At 38.8% G+C, this 17,252-nt stretch overlaps 1 protein-coding gene across 4 annotated transcripts in view; it reads left to right on the forward strand.

Moving 5' to 3' along the window:
• Dclk1 (doublecortin like kinase 1) overlaps positions 1-17,252 on the forward strand; it is a 348,060-nt gene that overhangs the window by 140,829 nt on the left and 189,979 nt on the right. For all 4 annotated transcript variants that reach the window (XM_070002974.1, XM_070002971.1, XM_070002969.1 and 1 more), the window contains exon 4: positions 15,146-15,245. In XM_070002974.1, coding sequence (XP_069859075.1) covers positions 15,146-15,245 — 100 coding nt within the window. The remainder of the gene's footprint in view (positions 1-15,145; positions 15,246-17,252) is intronic.

The raw sequence follows: 17,252 nt of genomic DNA on the forward strand, positions 1-17,252 counted from the left end.
TAATAATGACCTTTAACCTTGCAGCAAAAACAAATCAATTCTTCACAATCCCAGTCTTCACATTCATATAACATGGCTAAATAAAACCCACTATGAGTCTCATATCCAACCAAGACTTTCAACCAGAGCATTTGTTGAATGTGGTAGGAAAGTCTGTGAGACTTGTATCTCCAGATAATCACATAAAAACTCTGGAAGCGAAGCTGTGGCTCAAGTAGTAGAGTACTAGCCAAAAGAAGATTATGGGCAGCACCCAATCCTAGAGTTCAAGCCCCCCAGCAAAAATAAATACATAAATTATATATGTATATATCTATATAAAATCTGCTGATTTCAGTTTAATGATCTGTTAAGTTTTGAACCTTCCTTCTTGTCCTTTTAGTCAAAGTGAGAGGAATGTATTTTGTAGGAAATTTTTGTTTTTCTATCTATTTTTGTGTACATGAGGCACATGTATATCCTTATTAATTTGCAAAGATTGCTATGAGTATCAAGAACTGCATGGCTGAAACTGAAATTTATTAGCTCACATTTCTGGAGGCCAGAATTCTGGTATCAAGGTGTCTGGTATCAGCCTGTCTGCATCTAAAATTCCTCTCTTATAAGACTACTAGTTGCCATATCTTGGACAAAAGGCCCACCCAACCCCAACTTATCTTCGTGTTTAACTGTATCTGTAATGACCTTGATTCCAAATAAGGTCATGTTTTTAGTTATAGGGAATTGGGATGACTTTAACATAGGAACTTTGAGGCTCACAATTCAACCCACAGCAATACCTTGCACTAAAATCTCACAAATGATGAAGTAACGATCACCACCATAAAAGTTCATACAATTACATTGATTGATTTATAGAAATTTTGTCAGCCGGGTGCTGGTGGCCACACCTGTGATCCTAGCTACTCAAGAGGCTGAGATGTGAGGATCAAGGCTCAAAGCCAGACTCCCCAGATAAATCTGTGAGGCTCTTATCTCCAGTTAACCAGCAGGAAGCTAGAAGAGCTATGGCTCAAGTGGTAGAGCACCATCCTTGAGCACAAAAGCTAAGGGACAGCACCCAAGCCCTGAGTTTAAGCCCCAGTACTTGCACACACATGCATGTGCACACGTGTGCACACACACACACACACACACACACACACACACACACACACACAAACTTTATGAAAAAGCTAAGGGACAGCATAAGGCCCTAAGTTCAAGCCCTCCCCCAAAAGAATTTGTTGATAGTTCATATATTTGTACATTAAAGGGGACAGTATAACATTATACTAAAAAAAAAGTTGATACCTCAATTATTATATTTGTCAGGGTGGATTTTTTTACATCTTTAAAGCCATGTCAATTACTGTAGAAATTAAATGATGATGGTGGTGATTTTGTCAGGGTGGATTTTTTTTACATCTTTATTACCGTATCAATTACTGTAGAAATTAAATGGTGGTGATGATTTTGTTTAAATGCATTTATTACCATTGCTATATCATATGGCAATGACGTTAACTGTCTTGATATCTAATGAGACTTGATATTAGAGTCAGACTTAAAACGTGTGAATGACTCATTCATGTTTGTCTAAATGCTAAACAAGTTGAGAACAGCGATGTGGGGATTTGTGCTGGATGGCTCTGCCCTCGTCCTTCTGTTGCCATACTTTCCATTTATGTTCATGGTGGCAGTTCATGCTAAATCCATTTTCTCTGCCATCAAGGAACTTAGGATTGGTGTGGACAAATGTTTCAGCCTGAAGAGAATGCTCCACTGTCAGCTTGTCATGTACTTGTAAAGAATATGGTTTTCAGGGCATGGAAAGAGGGAGTGTATGTGAATTGATTGTGCTGTATTCTTTACATGCAGGCAGAAAATAGATGATGATTATCATGAGTGGGAGTTGAGATACCCGGACTTGCCATTTTTCTTGTGTTTTTCTGGCTTACTCTGCCCATTTGTGGAGGGGAAGGGGAAAAACAAGTCGTTTAAATAAGGATACAGGTGGACCTGTTGCAACAATGAGAAGTACAAGTTGTCATGTCCAAAACGAACTTTACAACTTGGGTGGGGGGGAGGATTGGGGGGGGGGAGAGGGAGGATGGGAAGGGATGGGAAGGGGAAACAAAGGAGGAGGCTACAATGCTTGATAAGAAATGTACTCACTATCTTGCCCATGTAATTGTAACCCCTCTGTACAGTATTTTCACAATAAAAAATTAAAATTTAAAAAAAAAAGAAAAGAAAATAGATGATGATGATGTAGGAGGCGATGGGGATGCAGTCTTCGTGTGCTTTAGCTAATGTTGATTGCAAGCCCAATGCCTTGCAACTGTCTCACCGCCCGACAGCTGTTAGACTAATTTTCACTGTAAATGAAAGTGCTCATTGATCCTGCCTTCGAGTCAATGAGTCTGCTGAGACTAAACATCGAAGTTTAGACTTCTCCCACATGAACTTAAGGGCAACCTGTTATTATTTGCCATTTCCTGGTATCTAGCATATGCCCATGAATCATCCCACCAAATTATTTCTGCTACTCTAGGAGTTACACATGGAATTTTTCTCCTGTTCCCTGTGATGAAATATGGGGGTTTCCAAATGTTGAGGAAATGGCTCACATCGCCCATTAGTGAGATGAAATCAAACCTGAGGTTGATCCCATTGTCTTTAGTTGGGGTTGCTGTACATAGGAGCCCGTCCCCTTTTACTTTCTTTAAGATTTTATTTTATTGTAAAGATGCTGTACAGAGGGGTGACAGTTACACAAATAAGGCAATGCGTACATTACTTGCTGATCATTGTTACCCCTCCCTTGTTGTTCTCCCACTATCCCTTCCTTTCCCCATCTCCCACACTCTTCCTCCACCCCCCACAGAAGTTGTGAAGTTCATTTCCAATATAGTGTCTTGTAGGTATCATCCTGTGCCCTTGTTTCAGCATTTTGTTACTCCCCTTCCCCTCCCCAAATTAGACAAATGTATATACAAGATGCAGAGTACCAAAATCAAGTACAGTGACAACAGGGGATATGCCATAGGGGGAAGAACATATAAAGGAAACAAAAAAAATCACATAGTACATCAAAAACAACAATAACAAAAGACCTCTTGTGTCCATATCTTGGGGTTCCTTTCACTTAGCATCATCTTAGATGGTCATATGTACATAGCTTTTGAGCTTTTCTGCTCAGCTGATAAAATTATCCTAGATGTATACTAATTATTGCAAATGAGGGAAACCATGGGACCTATATTTCTTTGGGTCTGGCTTACTTCACTTAATATGACTTTCTCCAAGTCTTTTGTAAATACAGAACACAGGACAATTAAGTACGTTAGTATAATCCGGGGTCAATGCTCAAAGCCTGTAGGCTATGCTGTCCTATATTGATGTATCGTTTAATATGAATTACAGCATATAAATATGTGAACGTGAGTGTGTTCTCACCCAAGAATTTATGTTGGTTATAAAAACAAGACTTTATAGCTAGCTATAAACCCAGACTGGATGTTGGACGCCAGTAGCTCACATCCATAATTCTAGCTACTTAGGAGGCTGAAATCTGAGGGTTGCAGTTTGAAGCCATCCCAGGCTGGAAAGTTTTTGAGACTCATATCTCCAATTCACCACCAAAAAGGCAGAAGTATAGCTGTGGCTCCACTCAGCCTTGAGTAAAATAAATCCAAGGCCCTGAGTTCAAGCCCCAGTCCCTGAATCAAAAAACAAAACTGAACTAAAAGAGCAGACTAAACAATTTAAGAGATTCACTGTCCCTTTGCGGAAGGAATGGAGAATCATGTTGAGTCACTCCTGATTGGTAAGAAACTTGATAAATAAAAACTAACTGAAATGATTTGTGCAAAGCTTTGGTTTTTATCCCTCACTTTCATGTCTTTGGCCTGAAGTCTCTTTCCCCAAATGACTGAGCTTTAATACTCTTCTTTCTTTCATCTGGTGATAAGATTTCCAGTAGTACTTTTTTTTTTAATGAACCTGGTGGGTTTTTCCACATTTGGGCAGATGTAGCCAAAAGGAAAATGACTGCATAAAGATAATTTTTTTTTTTACTTTTAAGAGACTTATACCAGGAAGATAGCTGAAACTATGATTAATTCTTACAGTCCAAAGTTGACTTCAGGGATGTGATTCTAGACCTTATAGAAGGAGTCTAATTTTTGTCTGTTACTACTGATTCTCCTCACTTCTTGTTTCTCTCAGGAGTCATGTGATGATGAGACATAGGGGAAGAAAGGAAGGAGACAGAAAACAATCTGGGTTGACTAATCTACCCCATAGCCAGGACCCTAATGTAAGCGTATATACACATAGATACATAGATGTAAGACTGGCCACAATGATTGTTTCTCATGCTTTCATTTCCAGAAACGTGGAATCTTGACTTTATTCTTCCTCTGGGAAGTATAGGAGTGGGGCATCTGTGGGTCTGTCTTGAGCCACTGGAATTGAGCTCCTGGGACAGGCCCATGGGCCCTGCAACCCCAGCAAATGGCCATGGAGGAATTCTCTCCCAGAGATTGGAAAGTGCCTACCCAAAGGTTGTCTCTAAGACATAAGCATGTTTTGTTTGGATTACATAATAGGTTTTGTAAAAAGAAAATGTGCCACTCTAAAAAATAAAATCAGACTATTTCAAGTAAAAACCTAATCTTGCTTCCCCCTGCCCCCTCCACCCTGGAAATTAATCAACCTGGCCTACTTACTTTGCCGCACAACAAGTGTTCAATGGCTCCAGTTAGATGGGCAGAGGGTGTGCCAGTTCACTGCAGTCTCCATCAATCTCCTGCTGTCTGCCTGTGGTAATGGAATTGATTGACCTCTTGGTGAGTGTGTTTTATTAAGCCTGGCCCACTTCCCTATTTCTGTTGCCAATGTGGCCTCTGTAGGCACTTGAAGTTCACGATGCTTTATGCCTGTAGCTTATGCATTCTGGGGAAATGGCATCCGGCCCATATTATTCACTCAGTTCATATATTTATATCGAAAAAAGCCAAGGGCCAGGCGTGCATGGTAGCACACGCTTGTAATCCCAGCTACTAAGAAGGTAGAGACTCAAAGGATCTCAAGTTCCAGGCTAATTGTAGGATAAATGTTAGCAAAACTGTCAAAAAAATCAACCAACAACTGAGTGTAATTCTGTGCATGCAGCGTTCTGGCTCTGCAAGAAGCATAAAATATAAGAGGATTGTGGTCCAAACTGGTCTGAGCATAAATGCAATACCCTAAACCTCAAAACAACTTAAGTAAAAAGAACTAATCGAGTGACTCAATCAGTGGCAGAATACCTGCTTAGTGAGCATGAGTTCAAATCTCACTCAGTAAGGCAAAAATGAGAAAAGTTCTAATAAGATAAGAGTGGGATAAAAACAAAAAAGAATGTTGAATTTTAAGAGGCCATTGAGTAAGGGTATTTCCAAGAATGCATTCACAGTTCTGTATCTACATCAGCAATTACTTATAAAAATAATGCTTTGAAGTCAGACCTTTATTTTGGACTATTTATTATTTTTTAAGTCTTACTGTTGCCATCTCTCATTTATAACCTTTCATCAGCAGTCCTTAGATCTTAGTACAATGATGTAAAAATAGTATTATCACTGGAACAATTCCAGGGAATAGTTCCATTTGCATTCTTTTTTTAAAAAAAAAAAAGACTGGCTTTCAAATGTATTTTTGGAATACTCTTCCAATATTCTTTCTGCATATTTCTCCTAAAATATGCAGCCATGTTTATCAACTGCATTTGAGCTTAGGTGGAAAAAAATAATTTTATTTCTAAAATAATTTTAGAATGTAACTTTAGGCTGAATACTACTGGAATGATTATGATCAATTAGCTAAAATGAAGCACCCAGTGCACAAATCATTGGCTGATATGCTGTGCCGAACACTTTGGAGAGAAAAGACTGCCCTCTGTTTATTAAAATCAGAAAAAAAAACATTTGAAAGTTTTATGAGGGCTTTTATCATTGGACAGGGGTAATTGTAATGGTGGTGGTGGTAGTGATGGTGGTATTTTGGTGATGGTAGTGACGGTGGTGTTGTGGTGTGGAGGTTGTGAAGGCATTGATGATGGTGATGATGGTGGTGATTATGGTAGAGTCATGGAAATGGTGGCAGTGATGGTGGTTGTGGTGGTGATGGTAGAACTAACAATCCTTTTAGAAAGGCCAGCTTTGTAGGATTGTCATTGTTTAAAAAAGATAACTTGCAAAGACTAAATTGAATTATATGAAAATATCCTTCTTCACGTCAAACTATATATTCAGACAAATGGATTAGAAATAGACATCCTTAAAGCAACCAATTCCATACTTTAATGTCAAGCAACATTTATAAATATTCCTGGCAGAAGCACACTTTCATGGCTTCGGGAGTAATATTTTATGCAATCTGAAGCAACAAGCCAGTGTATAAAGCATGTATAAGGCAAAGTATGCTTTCATCCTTCAAATAGATACCAATCGTTTAGATTATGATTTTCTTATAAAATATAACATCTGATTTTGACCAAAAGGTTTGTGATGCAAAATCAAGGTAGCCTTGTGTGTCAAGTGTCTCTTTAGAGCTTAGCAGGCCTGAGCACTGGCGCTAGCTCCTTGTGAAATAGCAGGAGGGAAACTTGAAGAGACAAGAAGAGACAAAGAGAGACAGACAGACAGACAGCTGGTACCAGTGGTGCATGCATATAATCCCAGCTATTTGGGACTCTAGTTCTCAGTATAGTGGTTTGAAGTTAGCCCAGCTAGAAAATTCCATAATAATCTATCTCTAGTTAACCAGCAAAATGCCAGACTGGAAGCATGGTTCAAGCAGTAAAGCATTATATCTGAGCAAAGCAGCCAAGTTCTAGAATGCAAGACCTTGAGCTTGAGCCTCAGGACTGGAGAGACAGAGACAGAGACATACAAACCCACCATAAATCAAAAATATTATGTCAACAATTCATTTAATGCACTTAACCTACCGCACACCACAGCTTAGCCTAGCATCCCTGGAAACAGGCTTGTTAGTGTACATTTGGACTAAACTATCGAATACAAAGCCTGTGTTATAATGAAGTTTTGGATACCTCATGTAATTTGTTGAGTGCCGTGCTGAAAAAGTGACCCCAAGAGGTTGCGTGGATTCCTTCCCCGAAGCTGGGTTAGTGGCTATCAGCAGATGGAGCCTCCTGGAAGCACAGGGCTTGTCAAGTCCAAACAGCAGTCAGTCAGACCATCATTCATCAGATCTGAGTCTTCAAAAAGGATAACGTAAGATCAGTTGTTGGGAATAGGGTGCCATCCATGCAGATATGTGTGTCCACTAAAGACGCATGCATGCATGGAGATGTGCTCTGTGTGCAGACCAGAGAGCATCCACGTAAACCAGAGCAGTTGAGAACATATCCAGACAATGACTACACATTCACTTCCATAATTAATTTTTCCCTGATTGACCCAGAAAATAGCATTTCAAAGGACAAAGTCTTCAATTTCTATAAGGATCAGCCTGACATTCTGATATTATCACCCAGCCTATTCTGACTTTCAACAATAGACCTATTTTTGTTTTTTAATAAAACATATGTACACACACACACAGTTACATATGAATCTTGGTGTTAACTCTTGCAAAAATTAGTTGAGAATCTTTATTTTTTGTTTTTTATTATTATTGTTATTAATCATTTCTCTTTTTATGGATATATATTTCTTTGCTACCGCAACAAAAGAAACAAAAGATTTTATTTTAAGGCTTTTGAAATCAATTTCTAATTAGAGGAACTGTTGTAAAATAAATTACCACTTACATAATTTTACCATAAAAAATGAAGTGGTGAAAATAAAAATGAAAAATAATGATGGAGAATGTAGAGAGTGTGTGTGTGTGTGTGTGTGTGTGTGCGCACGTGCGTGTGCATGCATGCATGTGTGTTTGTGTTAGTATAAGGATTTGAAATCAGTACCTGGGCACTTGCCTTTGAACTTTTTTGCTCAAGGGTGGTGCTCTGCCACTTGAGCTACGCCTCCACTTCTGGCTTTTTTTGGTGGTTAATTAAGGGGAGACTGTCAGGACTTTTCTGTCTGGGTTGCCTTTGAGACTTGATGCTCATGCCTCTAAATAGCTAGGATTACAGGGGTGAGCCACTATTACTCAGTTCAATAATATATTTTTTATTAAAAAAACAATGTTTTCTAGTATTTCTAATATGTGGATCTAAAACTAGTTGTGGACGTACTTTAGAACCAGACACATGGAAATGCATAGATTATGTGAACAGAAAGGTTCATAGTGTTTGACCCACAATATCAGGGACTATAAGAATGCTTAGTGCTAGGAGAGAATGGAAGCCAAGTTTGGAATGAACTTGGAACCAAAACCTCTACATTTAGTTTTGGCAGGACAAGGGACCACTGTGTGCCAAGATTATGAGTTACATTATAAATTATGAGGAATGCAGAAAGGTTATTAACTTGGCACCTTGGATACATGAAGTGACAAGATTTTTAAAAAGAGGTTTAAGCAGTCCTTTTAGCTAAAGAATTTCTCATTAAAATGTAAGCTGAATTGTGTGTGTGTGTGTGTGTGTGTGTGTGTGTGTGTGTGTGTGTGTGTGTGTGTGTGTGTGTGTACTGGGGCTTAAACTCTGGGCCTGGCCGCTGTTACTTAGATTTATTTGCTCAAGGCTGAGGCTCTACCACGTGAGCCACAGCTCCACTTCCAGCTTTTTGGAGAGAAGAGTCTCATGGACTTTCTTGTCCTGGGCTGGCTTTGAACTGTGATCCTAAGATCTTGTCCTTTTGAGTAGCTAAGATAACAGATGTGAGTCACCGTAAAGTGTGAGCAGAACTTTAAAATCTACCATCTCTAATAGTATCCTGAAGGGTAAAAGTTACACATAATTTTTTAAAGAAATCAAAATACTCAATATCATACCCAATAATTTCAAAAATGCAGTTTCTTGGGGGTTTTTTTACCATGGTTTATAACTTCAGGTATATGAAATAGGTGAGTGTAAAATAGTTTGAAGTCCTTAACACACGGAGAGAAGACTGAGAAAGACAATGGCTTTTGGGTTTCAGGTGCTGTCAGAGCGATTCCTTGTTTGGTTTGTAGAGGGCGCTCTTGTAAAGAAAATATCCCTGCAAAGAACCTGGCCTGCTCTCTGAAGTGAGCGTCACCATGGAGATCTCCTTCCAATGAGGGAGAATGGATTCCACAGTCCTGCTTTGGAAATGTGTAAAAAGCAGATGCTTTTATTGCCTTTGTTTGAATGTCTGCCTTCCCAGCGCAACTTGAGCCGGAAGCTCAGAGGAGAGGAAGTCCATATTTGCCTATTTTGTTTCTTCTGAATGCAGCATAGTAACCCTAGGAGAAATGTGCCGTGCATAATGACAAGTTAATGGAAAAGATATAAATTCAGATTTCATGTCGTCAGAACAGGAAACACATGCTTCTTGAGCCAAAGATACAATGTCAACTTTCTTTTCTTCCTTTTAAAAGGTGTTTTTATCAGACACCTTCCTATTCAACACTATGAATACACAATGGATTTGTAGCTATAATGATTTTTTAATCAACTGAAATTTCTAATACATGGATATAGAGTGTATGTTTCTATGCATTTCCATAAATGTGTTTTCTACTTCTTGGCAGTTAAGAATTGTATTTGAATTCTAACTAACCTGGTTGCAAATTCTGTTTATGTATGTAATTTTTATCTGTAAAGCAGGGATTTTAATAGCATTGTGATAGTTTTCTGGGATAATTAACATATATAAAAGAGAAGATCAGGCACCTGTATAGCTACTCAGGAGGCTGAAATCCAGGAAATCAAGGTTAGAAAGAGGCAAGGACAGAGAAATAGGAGAGATTCTATCTTCAGTTAACCAGCCAAAAAGCAGGACTGCAGGTATGGCTCAAGTGGTAGAGCACCAGTCAGGTCAAAAAAAAAGTCAAGTGAGGGCTGGGAAGGTGGCTCAGTGGTAGAGTGCTTGCCTTGCCTGCATGAGGCCCTGGGTTCTATTCCTTAGCACCACATAAGCAGAAAAAGCCAGAAGTGGTGCTGTGGCTTGAGTAGCCTTGAGCTGAAGAGCTGAGGGACAGTGCCTAGGCCCAGAGTTCAGGTCTCACGACCGACCAAAAAAAAAAAAAAAAAGTCAAGTGAGAGAACAAAGTTTGAGTCCTGATATTGGCATACAAAAGTAAATAAAATATAAAGAAAAAAGTTATTTTTGCCTCAGAATCTTGGAGATTTCCATCTGTGATTGGTTAGTATCTGTTCCATTGGCTGGGAGGCGCAGTGGTAGAACACTAACAAAGAAAGAATGAAGAAAAAAAGGAAAGAGGAAATAAAAAAGCAAAAAAACGAGAGGACAGAGAGAGATTTAATTAAGCAAAGTAAGGCAGTAAGAAAGCAAGGCAGATCTGAGCTCAGAATGCAGATATCTTGATCTTCATTCAAGGACTTTGCCAGCCTGTCTGACCACTCTAAACCATCCATGGTTTTTGAGATACTATAGCTTTCGCATTGTCTTATATGCCATCAGACAGACATGATCTCTAATAGAATAAATGGAATGTTTTTCTTCGGAGTTGAAGTACTGCATTATAACTGAAGCATCAGGCAAGAACTACACATTTTAATTAGACGACTGAGCATTGTGTGCCATAAGCAGCCATTCTCCTTCATGAATGCATATAATGCACATATCATTTTTTTTCTAGTGTAGCATTTTTCAGTGGAGAATAAGTTCTCTCAGAGGAATACAAATCTCTGTTTTCCACAAATCTAAGAGTTGGTGACAGACTCGAAGAGGCTGTGAGTTAAGACAGTGAGTCGTGGTACTACTGTATTATAGATGAGCATATTTGAAAATGGCTTTTCCCTGCGTCATCTAGTAGAAAACTAATGGAAATCAGAGACATGGGCCATGTCCCTTCCTCATTTTACCAGATTAGCATCAATTCCCTGAAACTAACCAAAAACATACTTTCCACCAATAATAATAATAATATCTGTAGAATCCTTGTTCCCAAGGCAATAACAGATGCTCCCTTTCTGTATTTTCTTCAAATCTACTTAGAAAAGAAGTCTGTTAGAGCTACATACTGGATTTTTTTTTAGTATTCATGTATCTTATGTAGATATTTGATTTGTACTCATTTTAAAGTCAAAATACATTTGAGGAATAACAGTGGCTAAAAATTATTGAAAAACTTAGTTTCTCCCTATTGTGATCATAACTCATTTAGTCCTTAGAACAACTGATATGATAAACTGAGGCCCAAAGAGTGAACATCTAAGTGGTAGAGCTGGGTTAATTGAGAACCTATTGACAGTGCTTTGCTCTTAAGAATTTGTCTCAGAGGAGACATCTCTGCAGGGTCAAGAATGGCACTGAGTATGAGACACTCTGGTCCGAGTGGACTTAGGAGCTTTAACAACAGGATTAATTTCATGATAGCTGACTGATGGAAGAACAAAGGCTGGATTTCAGAACACCACACTTCACACCCTTGACAAGACCTTTGAGAAGCAATAGATCTTACTGCTCTGAGATATTGACTCATAACAGCATGTTAGGAATTGCTGGAAGTATATGCATATCCCACTATTCGATCTGTGTACCCACATCTGTATTCAGATGTATCTATGAAGAGAAAAGGGGACAGGTGAGGACAGACATGTTCTCAAGGCTCAGGATAGTCACTGCCATGAACAGGTGCTCAATAAGCATTTATTAAATGATATGTGGGGCTTCAGAAAAGGGATGAGTCCATACAGAGAAGATAATGTTCAAGTCCAACTGAGCCTTGGCCTACAGTAGGTATGTACATAGGCAGAGAGTAGGTAGGAATAGATTGAAAACAGGTATTTCATAAAATAAGACCCACACAATTAGGAAGACGTAAGTAAAGAAGATAAATTGGAACTTGGCTTACTTTAAAGCATAATCCATCCAATCAGCCATCTATCTGTCCATCCATCCATCTACCCAATCATCCAGCCAGCCAACCACTCATCTATTTAGCCATCCATTTACTTAACAAATGATGGATCAATCACAGCATCACTAATAATACAATAGGAAACATGATGGATAGGTTGGAGCCAGAGTTTGAGGCATCGGGGATGCTAAGCTCAGAAAGGTGCATTTTAACTTAAGTCATTGATAGTTTCTGAGCCATGCAGAGAAAGTCCAAAAGTTTAATGAAAAAGAGTAGACTGACAGAATTAAACTAAATTTACTGGAGAGAAATGGTGTGGGAAACAGAGATTCCACTATAAGGAAATATCAAGGGCCCTTCAGAGGAGGACAAGCTTTGGATCGAGGTGATATTGGATAAGGAAGGGCTGGGAAAAGCATGGATTTTGAATGTGTGGTAGGGGCACAAACTGTGGGCCCAGTTAGACAAATGAGAAGAGCAGCCATTGGCAATACCAGTTCTTCTAGGAGGCAAGAGAAAGATGGAAAAAGTGGAAGGCTTGGAATGGTGTTCTGAGCTCATCTCTTAAACTTAATAATTATACTTTAAGATCTGCCTGTGTCTAATACTAGTGAAATCTTCTAATATCTGATGCCTACCGTAGAGATCTGAGTGTCTAAGAGGCCCACCAATACTGACCTGTTGTAGCAAATAGGGTCGAAGCATAAATGGAATTTAAAGTTTCAATGATGATAGTTAACCATCCTTTTTAAATTTGAGTACATCAATTTAAAAAGAATGCACACTTTAAAAATACATAAAATTGGGTTATGCAAAAACACAAGTTGTATATTTCTTTACTTCTTACAAACTTTTAATATCAGAATGGACAGTAATGCCTCAAGAAAGTTTCTTTCTTGCTGGGCACCAGTGGCTCACGCCTGTCATCCAAGCTACTTAAGAGGCTGAGATCTGAGGACTGTGGTTCAAATCCAGCCCAGGCAGAAAAGTCAGTGAGACTCTTCAATAAACCACTCTGAAAAAGCCAGAAGTGGTACCGTGGCTCAAGGCTCAGGGATGGTGCTCAAACCCTCAGACTGGAAAAAAAAAAGCAAAGAAAGCATTTTCAAACTGTATTTGCGTGGAGAAAGGGTTTATAAATCTTCCTCTGTTTTTCTCTCCTTCTTTAGGCAATACATTGCATTGATTACAATGGTTGCTTTGATCTAACTACCTCTAGATCAGCTGTAGAGTAGTAAAGCTTGGATAATGGAAACCTCCAGTTACTTTCACTTTATCTTTTCTGTAAGCTTATGTCTTAGCCTCTTTTATCAAGGCTTTTTACTCACCTGGAGCAATTTGTATTCGGGTTCACCCACTGACCTGACCCACCTTTCTGATTAAGAAGTTGTGAGCAGGAGAAGGGTGAAATGATGGAGAGCAGTAAATACCAGAGTATTTGATAGTTCAACCACTTCTTTGATTTCAATCACTGACACTTAGGAGGTAAGCAAGTACAGTGTCTCCACACTGAACTGGCTATCTCCTGTCCTATTTTTGTGCTAGATGATGACAGATACTTTTCCTTAGCAATCATTGTGTTCCTTTCATATCCTGGAAATCCTGGGGTTGGAAAGAACATCAAAAATTCTTCATGTTTCATTTCCCACTAGCTGACAGAAGTATGTCCACACTGTCTGAGTTAGATTGTGGTCTGTTTTGTTCTTCAAGTCTTAGGTTTGGAGAATGGTCATTGGACAAATGGTGTGAGTGCGTTCATTGGCATTTTGTTTATAACAGATTGTAGTTCTGATGATAATTACTTCTCCAATGAGCAAAAGCATAAAAACAAGCACACATAGATATGCTCCAAAATGCAACCTGCTATTATTCTCTGTGTGTGTGCATGTGTGTGCGTGCACATGCCTATGCATAGACCAATCCTGGAACTCAGGGCCTCTATGCTCTCCCGGAGTTTTTGTGCTCAAGGCTAGCACTCTACTCTTTGAGCCACAGATCTACTTCCATCTTTTTTTGTGGGGAGGGGCAAGTGAATTGGAGATAGGAGTGTCATGGATGTCTTATGAACAAAATACTACAAACCTTCACATTTCCTTGTAAAGCAACCTACACCTCTCTTGAAGTTTTTATTGGAGACTAGTTAGGAAAAAAAGTATCAAAATCTACCAGGAACTTGTGGCACAGGTCTATAATCCTAGCTTCTCAGGAGGCTGAGATCTGGAAACTACAGTTTTGAAGCCAGAATGGATAGAAAAGTTAATGAGATTCTTATATCCAAGCAGCCAGTTAAAAGCTTAGAGCAGAGCTATGGCTCAAATAGTAGAGTGCCAGTGTAGAGCAAAAGAGCCAAATGAGAATTTGAGGCTCCAAATTCAAATCCCAGGACCTGCACAAAAAAAGGAAGGAAGGAAGGAAGGAAGGAAGGAAGGAAGGAAGGAAGGAAGGAAGGAAGGAAGGAAGGAAGGAAGGAAGGAAGGAAGGGAGGGGGGGGAGAGAGGGAGGGGGGGAGGGAGGGAGAGGAAGAGAGGGAGGGAAAGAAAATGTATCAATGATTGCATTAAAACTTCCCTGTGGCCTGATAAGAAGTTGGGAGATGTTTTAGTTTTTCTTGTAGCTTCGGTGGTGCATAGCTAGTTTTCTTATCTAAATCTCAGCTATATGTTTAAAATTCTTCCTTTTATAAAGGGTTCCAGGTTCCTTTCTGGTAAAGTTGGAATGGGTCTAAAGGAGATTATTAAGTTCATACCATGATACAAGTGTTTTTCTTCAGTGATCAGAATACACATACAATGGCATTGGTGACTGTTAAAATCGTATGCTGACTTACGTTGCTATGGGGGAATTGGTTTTTCCATTCAGAAGAGTAAGAGGAAGCTCCCTTTCCCCCATCTTGCTCTATGTACTCTATTATGGAAACAAAGGGCTCTTACCTCATAGCCTATTGATATGTCAAGTAATAAATGTGACAGTTACCGGTTCTATTCTCCTGATCCTGTCTTCCTGCAGAACTGAAATGTAACATGCTTCTTACTAGTAACAGATGCGTGAGCCCTTTCTTTGAAATTCCTCCCAAGGAGCTGCCCCGTTGATTCCATTAGACGGGAAGCGGCTTTGCACCAATGTCTGGGGGTGGGGAGTATTGTTCTAATTGCTGTTGTGCCGACCCCTCACCGAGTACCATGCTTTTCTCTTGTAGGTGATGTGCCTTCAGGACTTTTTTGGTGATGATGACATTTTTATTGCATGTGGACCGGAGAAGTTCCGTTACCAGGATGATTTCTTGCTAGATGAAAGTGGTAAGTTAAAAAAAAAAAAGTTCAAAACCAGGGAGAATTTGAGGCAGCTTTCCAAAATGAACTGCATCAGGCCAAGATTATGTCAACTCCAAAGCCACCAAATCAGTTTCAGACCCTCCATCAACATGTCTTTCCTATATCTTGAATTTCTTTGATTTTTTTAAAAAAATATAGAAAACAGATGAAATGATCATTGAAAAGGTTAAGTCGTATGGGAGAATAAATTACGAATGGCTATCTTATAACCACTTGATATCCAAGGAGACAGTTTCTAGAAAACCAGGGTGTTGATTTCTGTATTTTAATTTCTTTATTTTCCTTACAATTTACAGTTGAGGGATTTGGAATCATATTATTTAGCATGTTCCTAGGCTCTGCTTTCATGTGGTGTTCTTTCATTGCTGACTAAGGAAGAAAGGTTTGATGTCCCTTTTCCCTTAAATCTACTGGAATTTGCATGTCATTAGCATCTGGAAGTTATCAGGAAAGAGGAAGGTAATTTCCTTTCATTAATAAAGGGAATATGATTCTCCATAATTGATGAAGAAGGGGTGGTTGACTCAAAAAGGGGAAAACAAGCGATGAACAAGGAGGTGAATGTGAAAGGTTCTGACTTTCAGGAATATTGTTTCCTTTTCTGGTCTTGTGAATCATCTTAGACTCTTAACAGCGTTGTAAGTAATAGCATTGTGTCAGAGTTTCATCCTTCAAAATATCACCTCTAATTTAATTAGGGAATTGTCACATAATTATTGACAATTCAGACAATCTGGATAAAATGTGTTTTAAGGCTATATGAATTTTTCTTCATTATTCAGTAGAAAAAAACACAAATTAATGAACTTTTGACAAAGCAAATGGTAATGCCTGAGCAAAGATGATAGGATCCCTGATGTGACTGAATGGTCTCACTTTAACACTCAATCAAGATACAGATACTATATTCACATATATGGATATAGTATATATGATACTATGTATAGATACTAGATGTAGATAGATATTAGATATACACACTACATTCACACACACTATTTTATATGTACAGAATATACAGCCATAGGCCATGTAACAATATTTCAGTCAGTGACAGAACATATGTCCCATGGTAGCTCCATGAGATCATATCACCTAGTGACTCTGTAGTCATCCCAAGTCACGTAAGTCCATTCTTAGCTGTTTATAGACAACTAAATTACCTAAGGATGCATTTCTCAGCCCCAACATTAAATAGGCCATGGTAATATGCATTCGTTATTATTATTAGTTATATACATTTAAACAACTACAATTATTTTATATTTTTAAATGATTTTGGGTATGGAGGGATAATTGCTCCTTTATCATGGGCATTTCAAACGCTCAATGGAGCTATATATAGATGTTCTGTATGAAGAGATTTATTTTTGGCTCAAAGATCCTATCTGGACAAGTGGTTTAGCATTTATTTTCTTCTAAGTTTTCTCTAAATACATTTCATCTTTATAACTGATAGGCATGCCCTTTAGGCACAGATTTTGTAAACATATCACTCATAAAGTATCCCTAAGAAATGACACCCCAGCCCTGCTCTCACTCCTGTTTAAGGAGAAAACAGCTTTGCCATGGTACAGAACAAGTGAAATGTTTTGAGTCAGGCAGCAGAGCTAACAGCACTGTTTTGAGAAAAATAAACTGTCTTGATTTTCAATTTAAAGAAAATAGCTATGTCTGATAGAATGACCTGAGAGACCAGCTGTTTTCTGAAATGAAAGTCCATTTGTTGCTTTGATATAGAAAATAGCCTGTCAGACTCCAACTGGAATGGAGCTTAGTTTCAAATCAACAGAGCAGGCTGTGGGTCTTCGCGCCCTCTGGTGTCCATCCAGGTCTGAGTAGACCTGGGATCTCCTATCCCATCTGGTCTGGCTTGGAAATCTGGGCAGCTGGTTTTCCCTCTCCTGACAATGTGGTTTTAACCCCAGAATTTGTGACCTATACTTCTTCATCTGTCATGACAGGCAGGTA

The sequence above is a fragment of the Dipodomys merriami genome, unplaced genomic scaffold (assembly GCF_024711535.1).
Source record: "Dipodomys merriami isolate MVZ:Mamm:240054 unplaced genomic scaffold, mDipMer1.0.p SCAF_6, whole genome shotgun sequence".
Lineage (NCBI taxonomy): Eukaryota > Metazoa > Chordata > Mammalia > Rodentia > Heteromyidae > Dipodomys > Dipodomys merriami.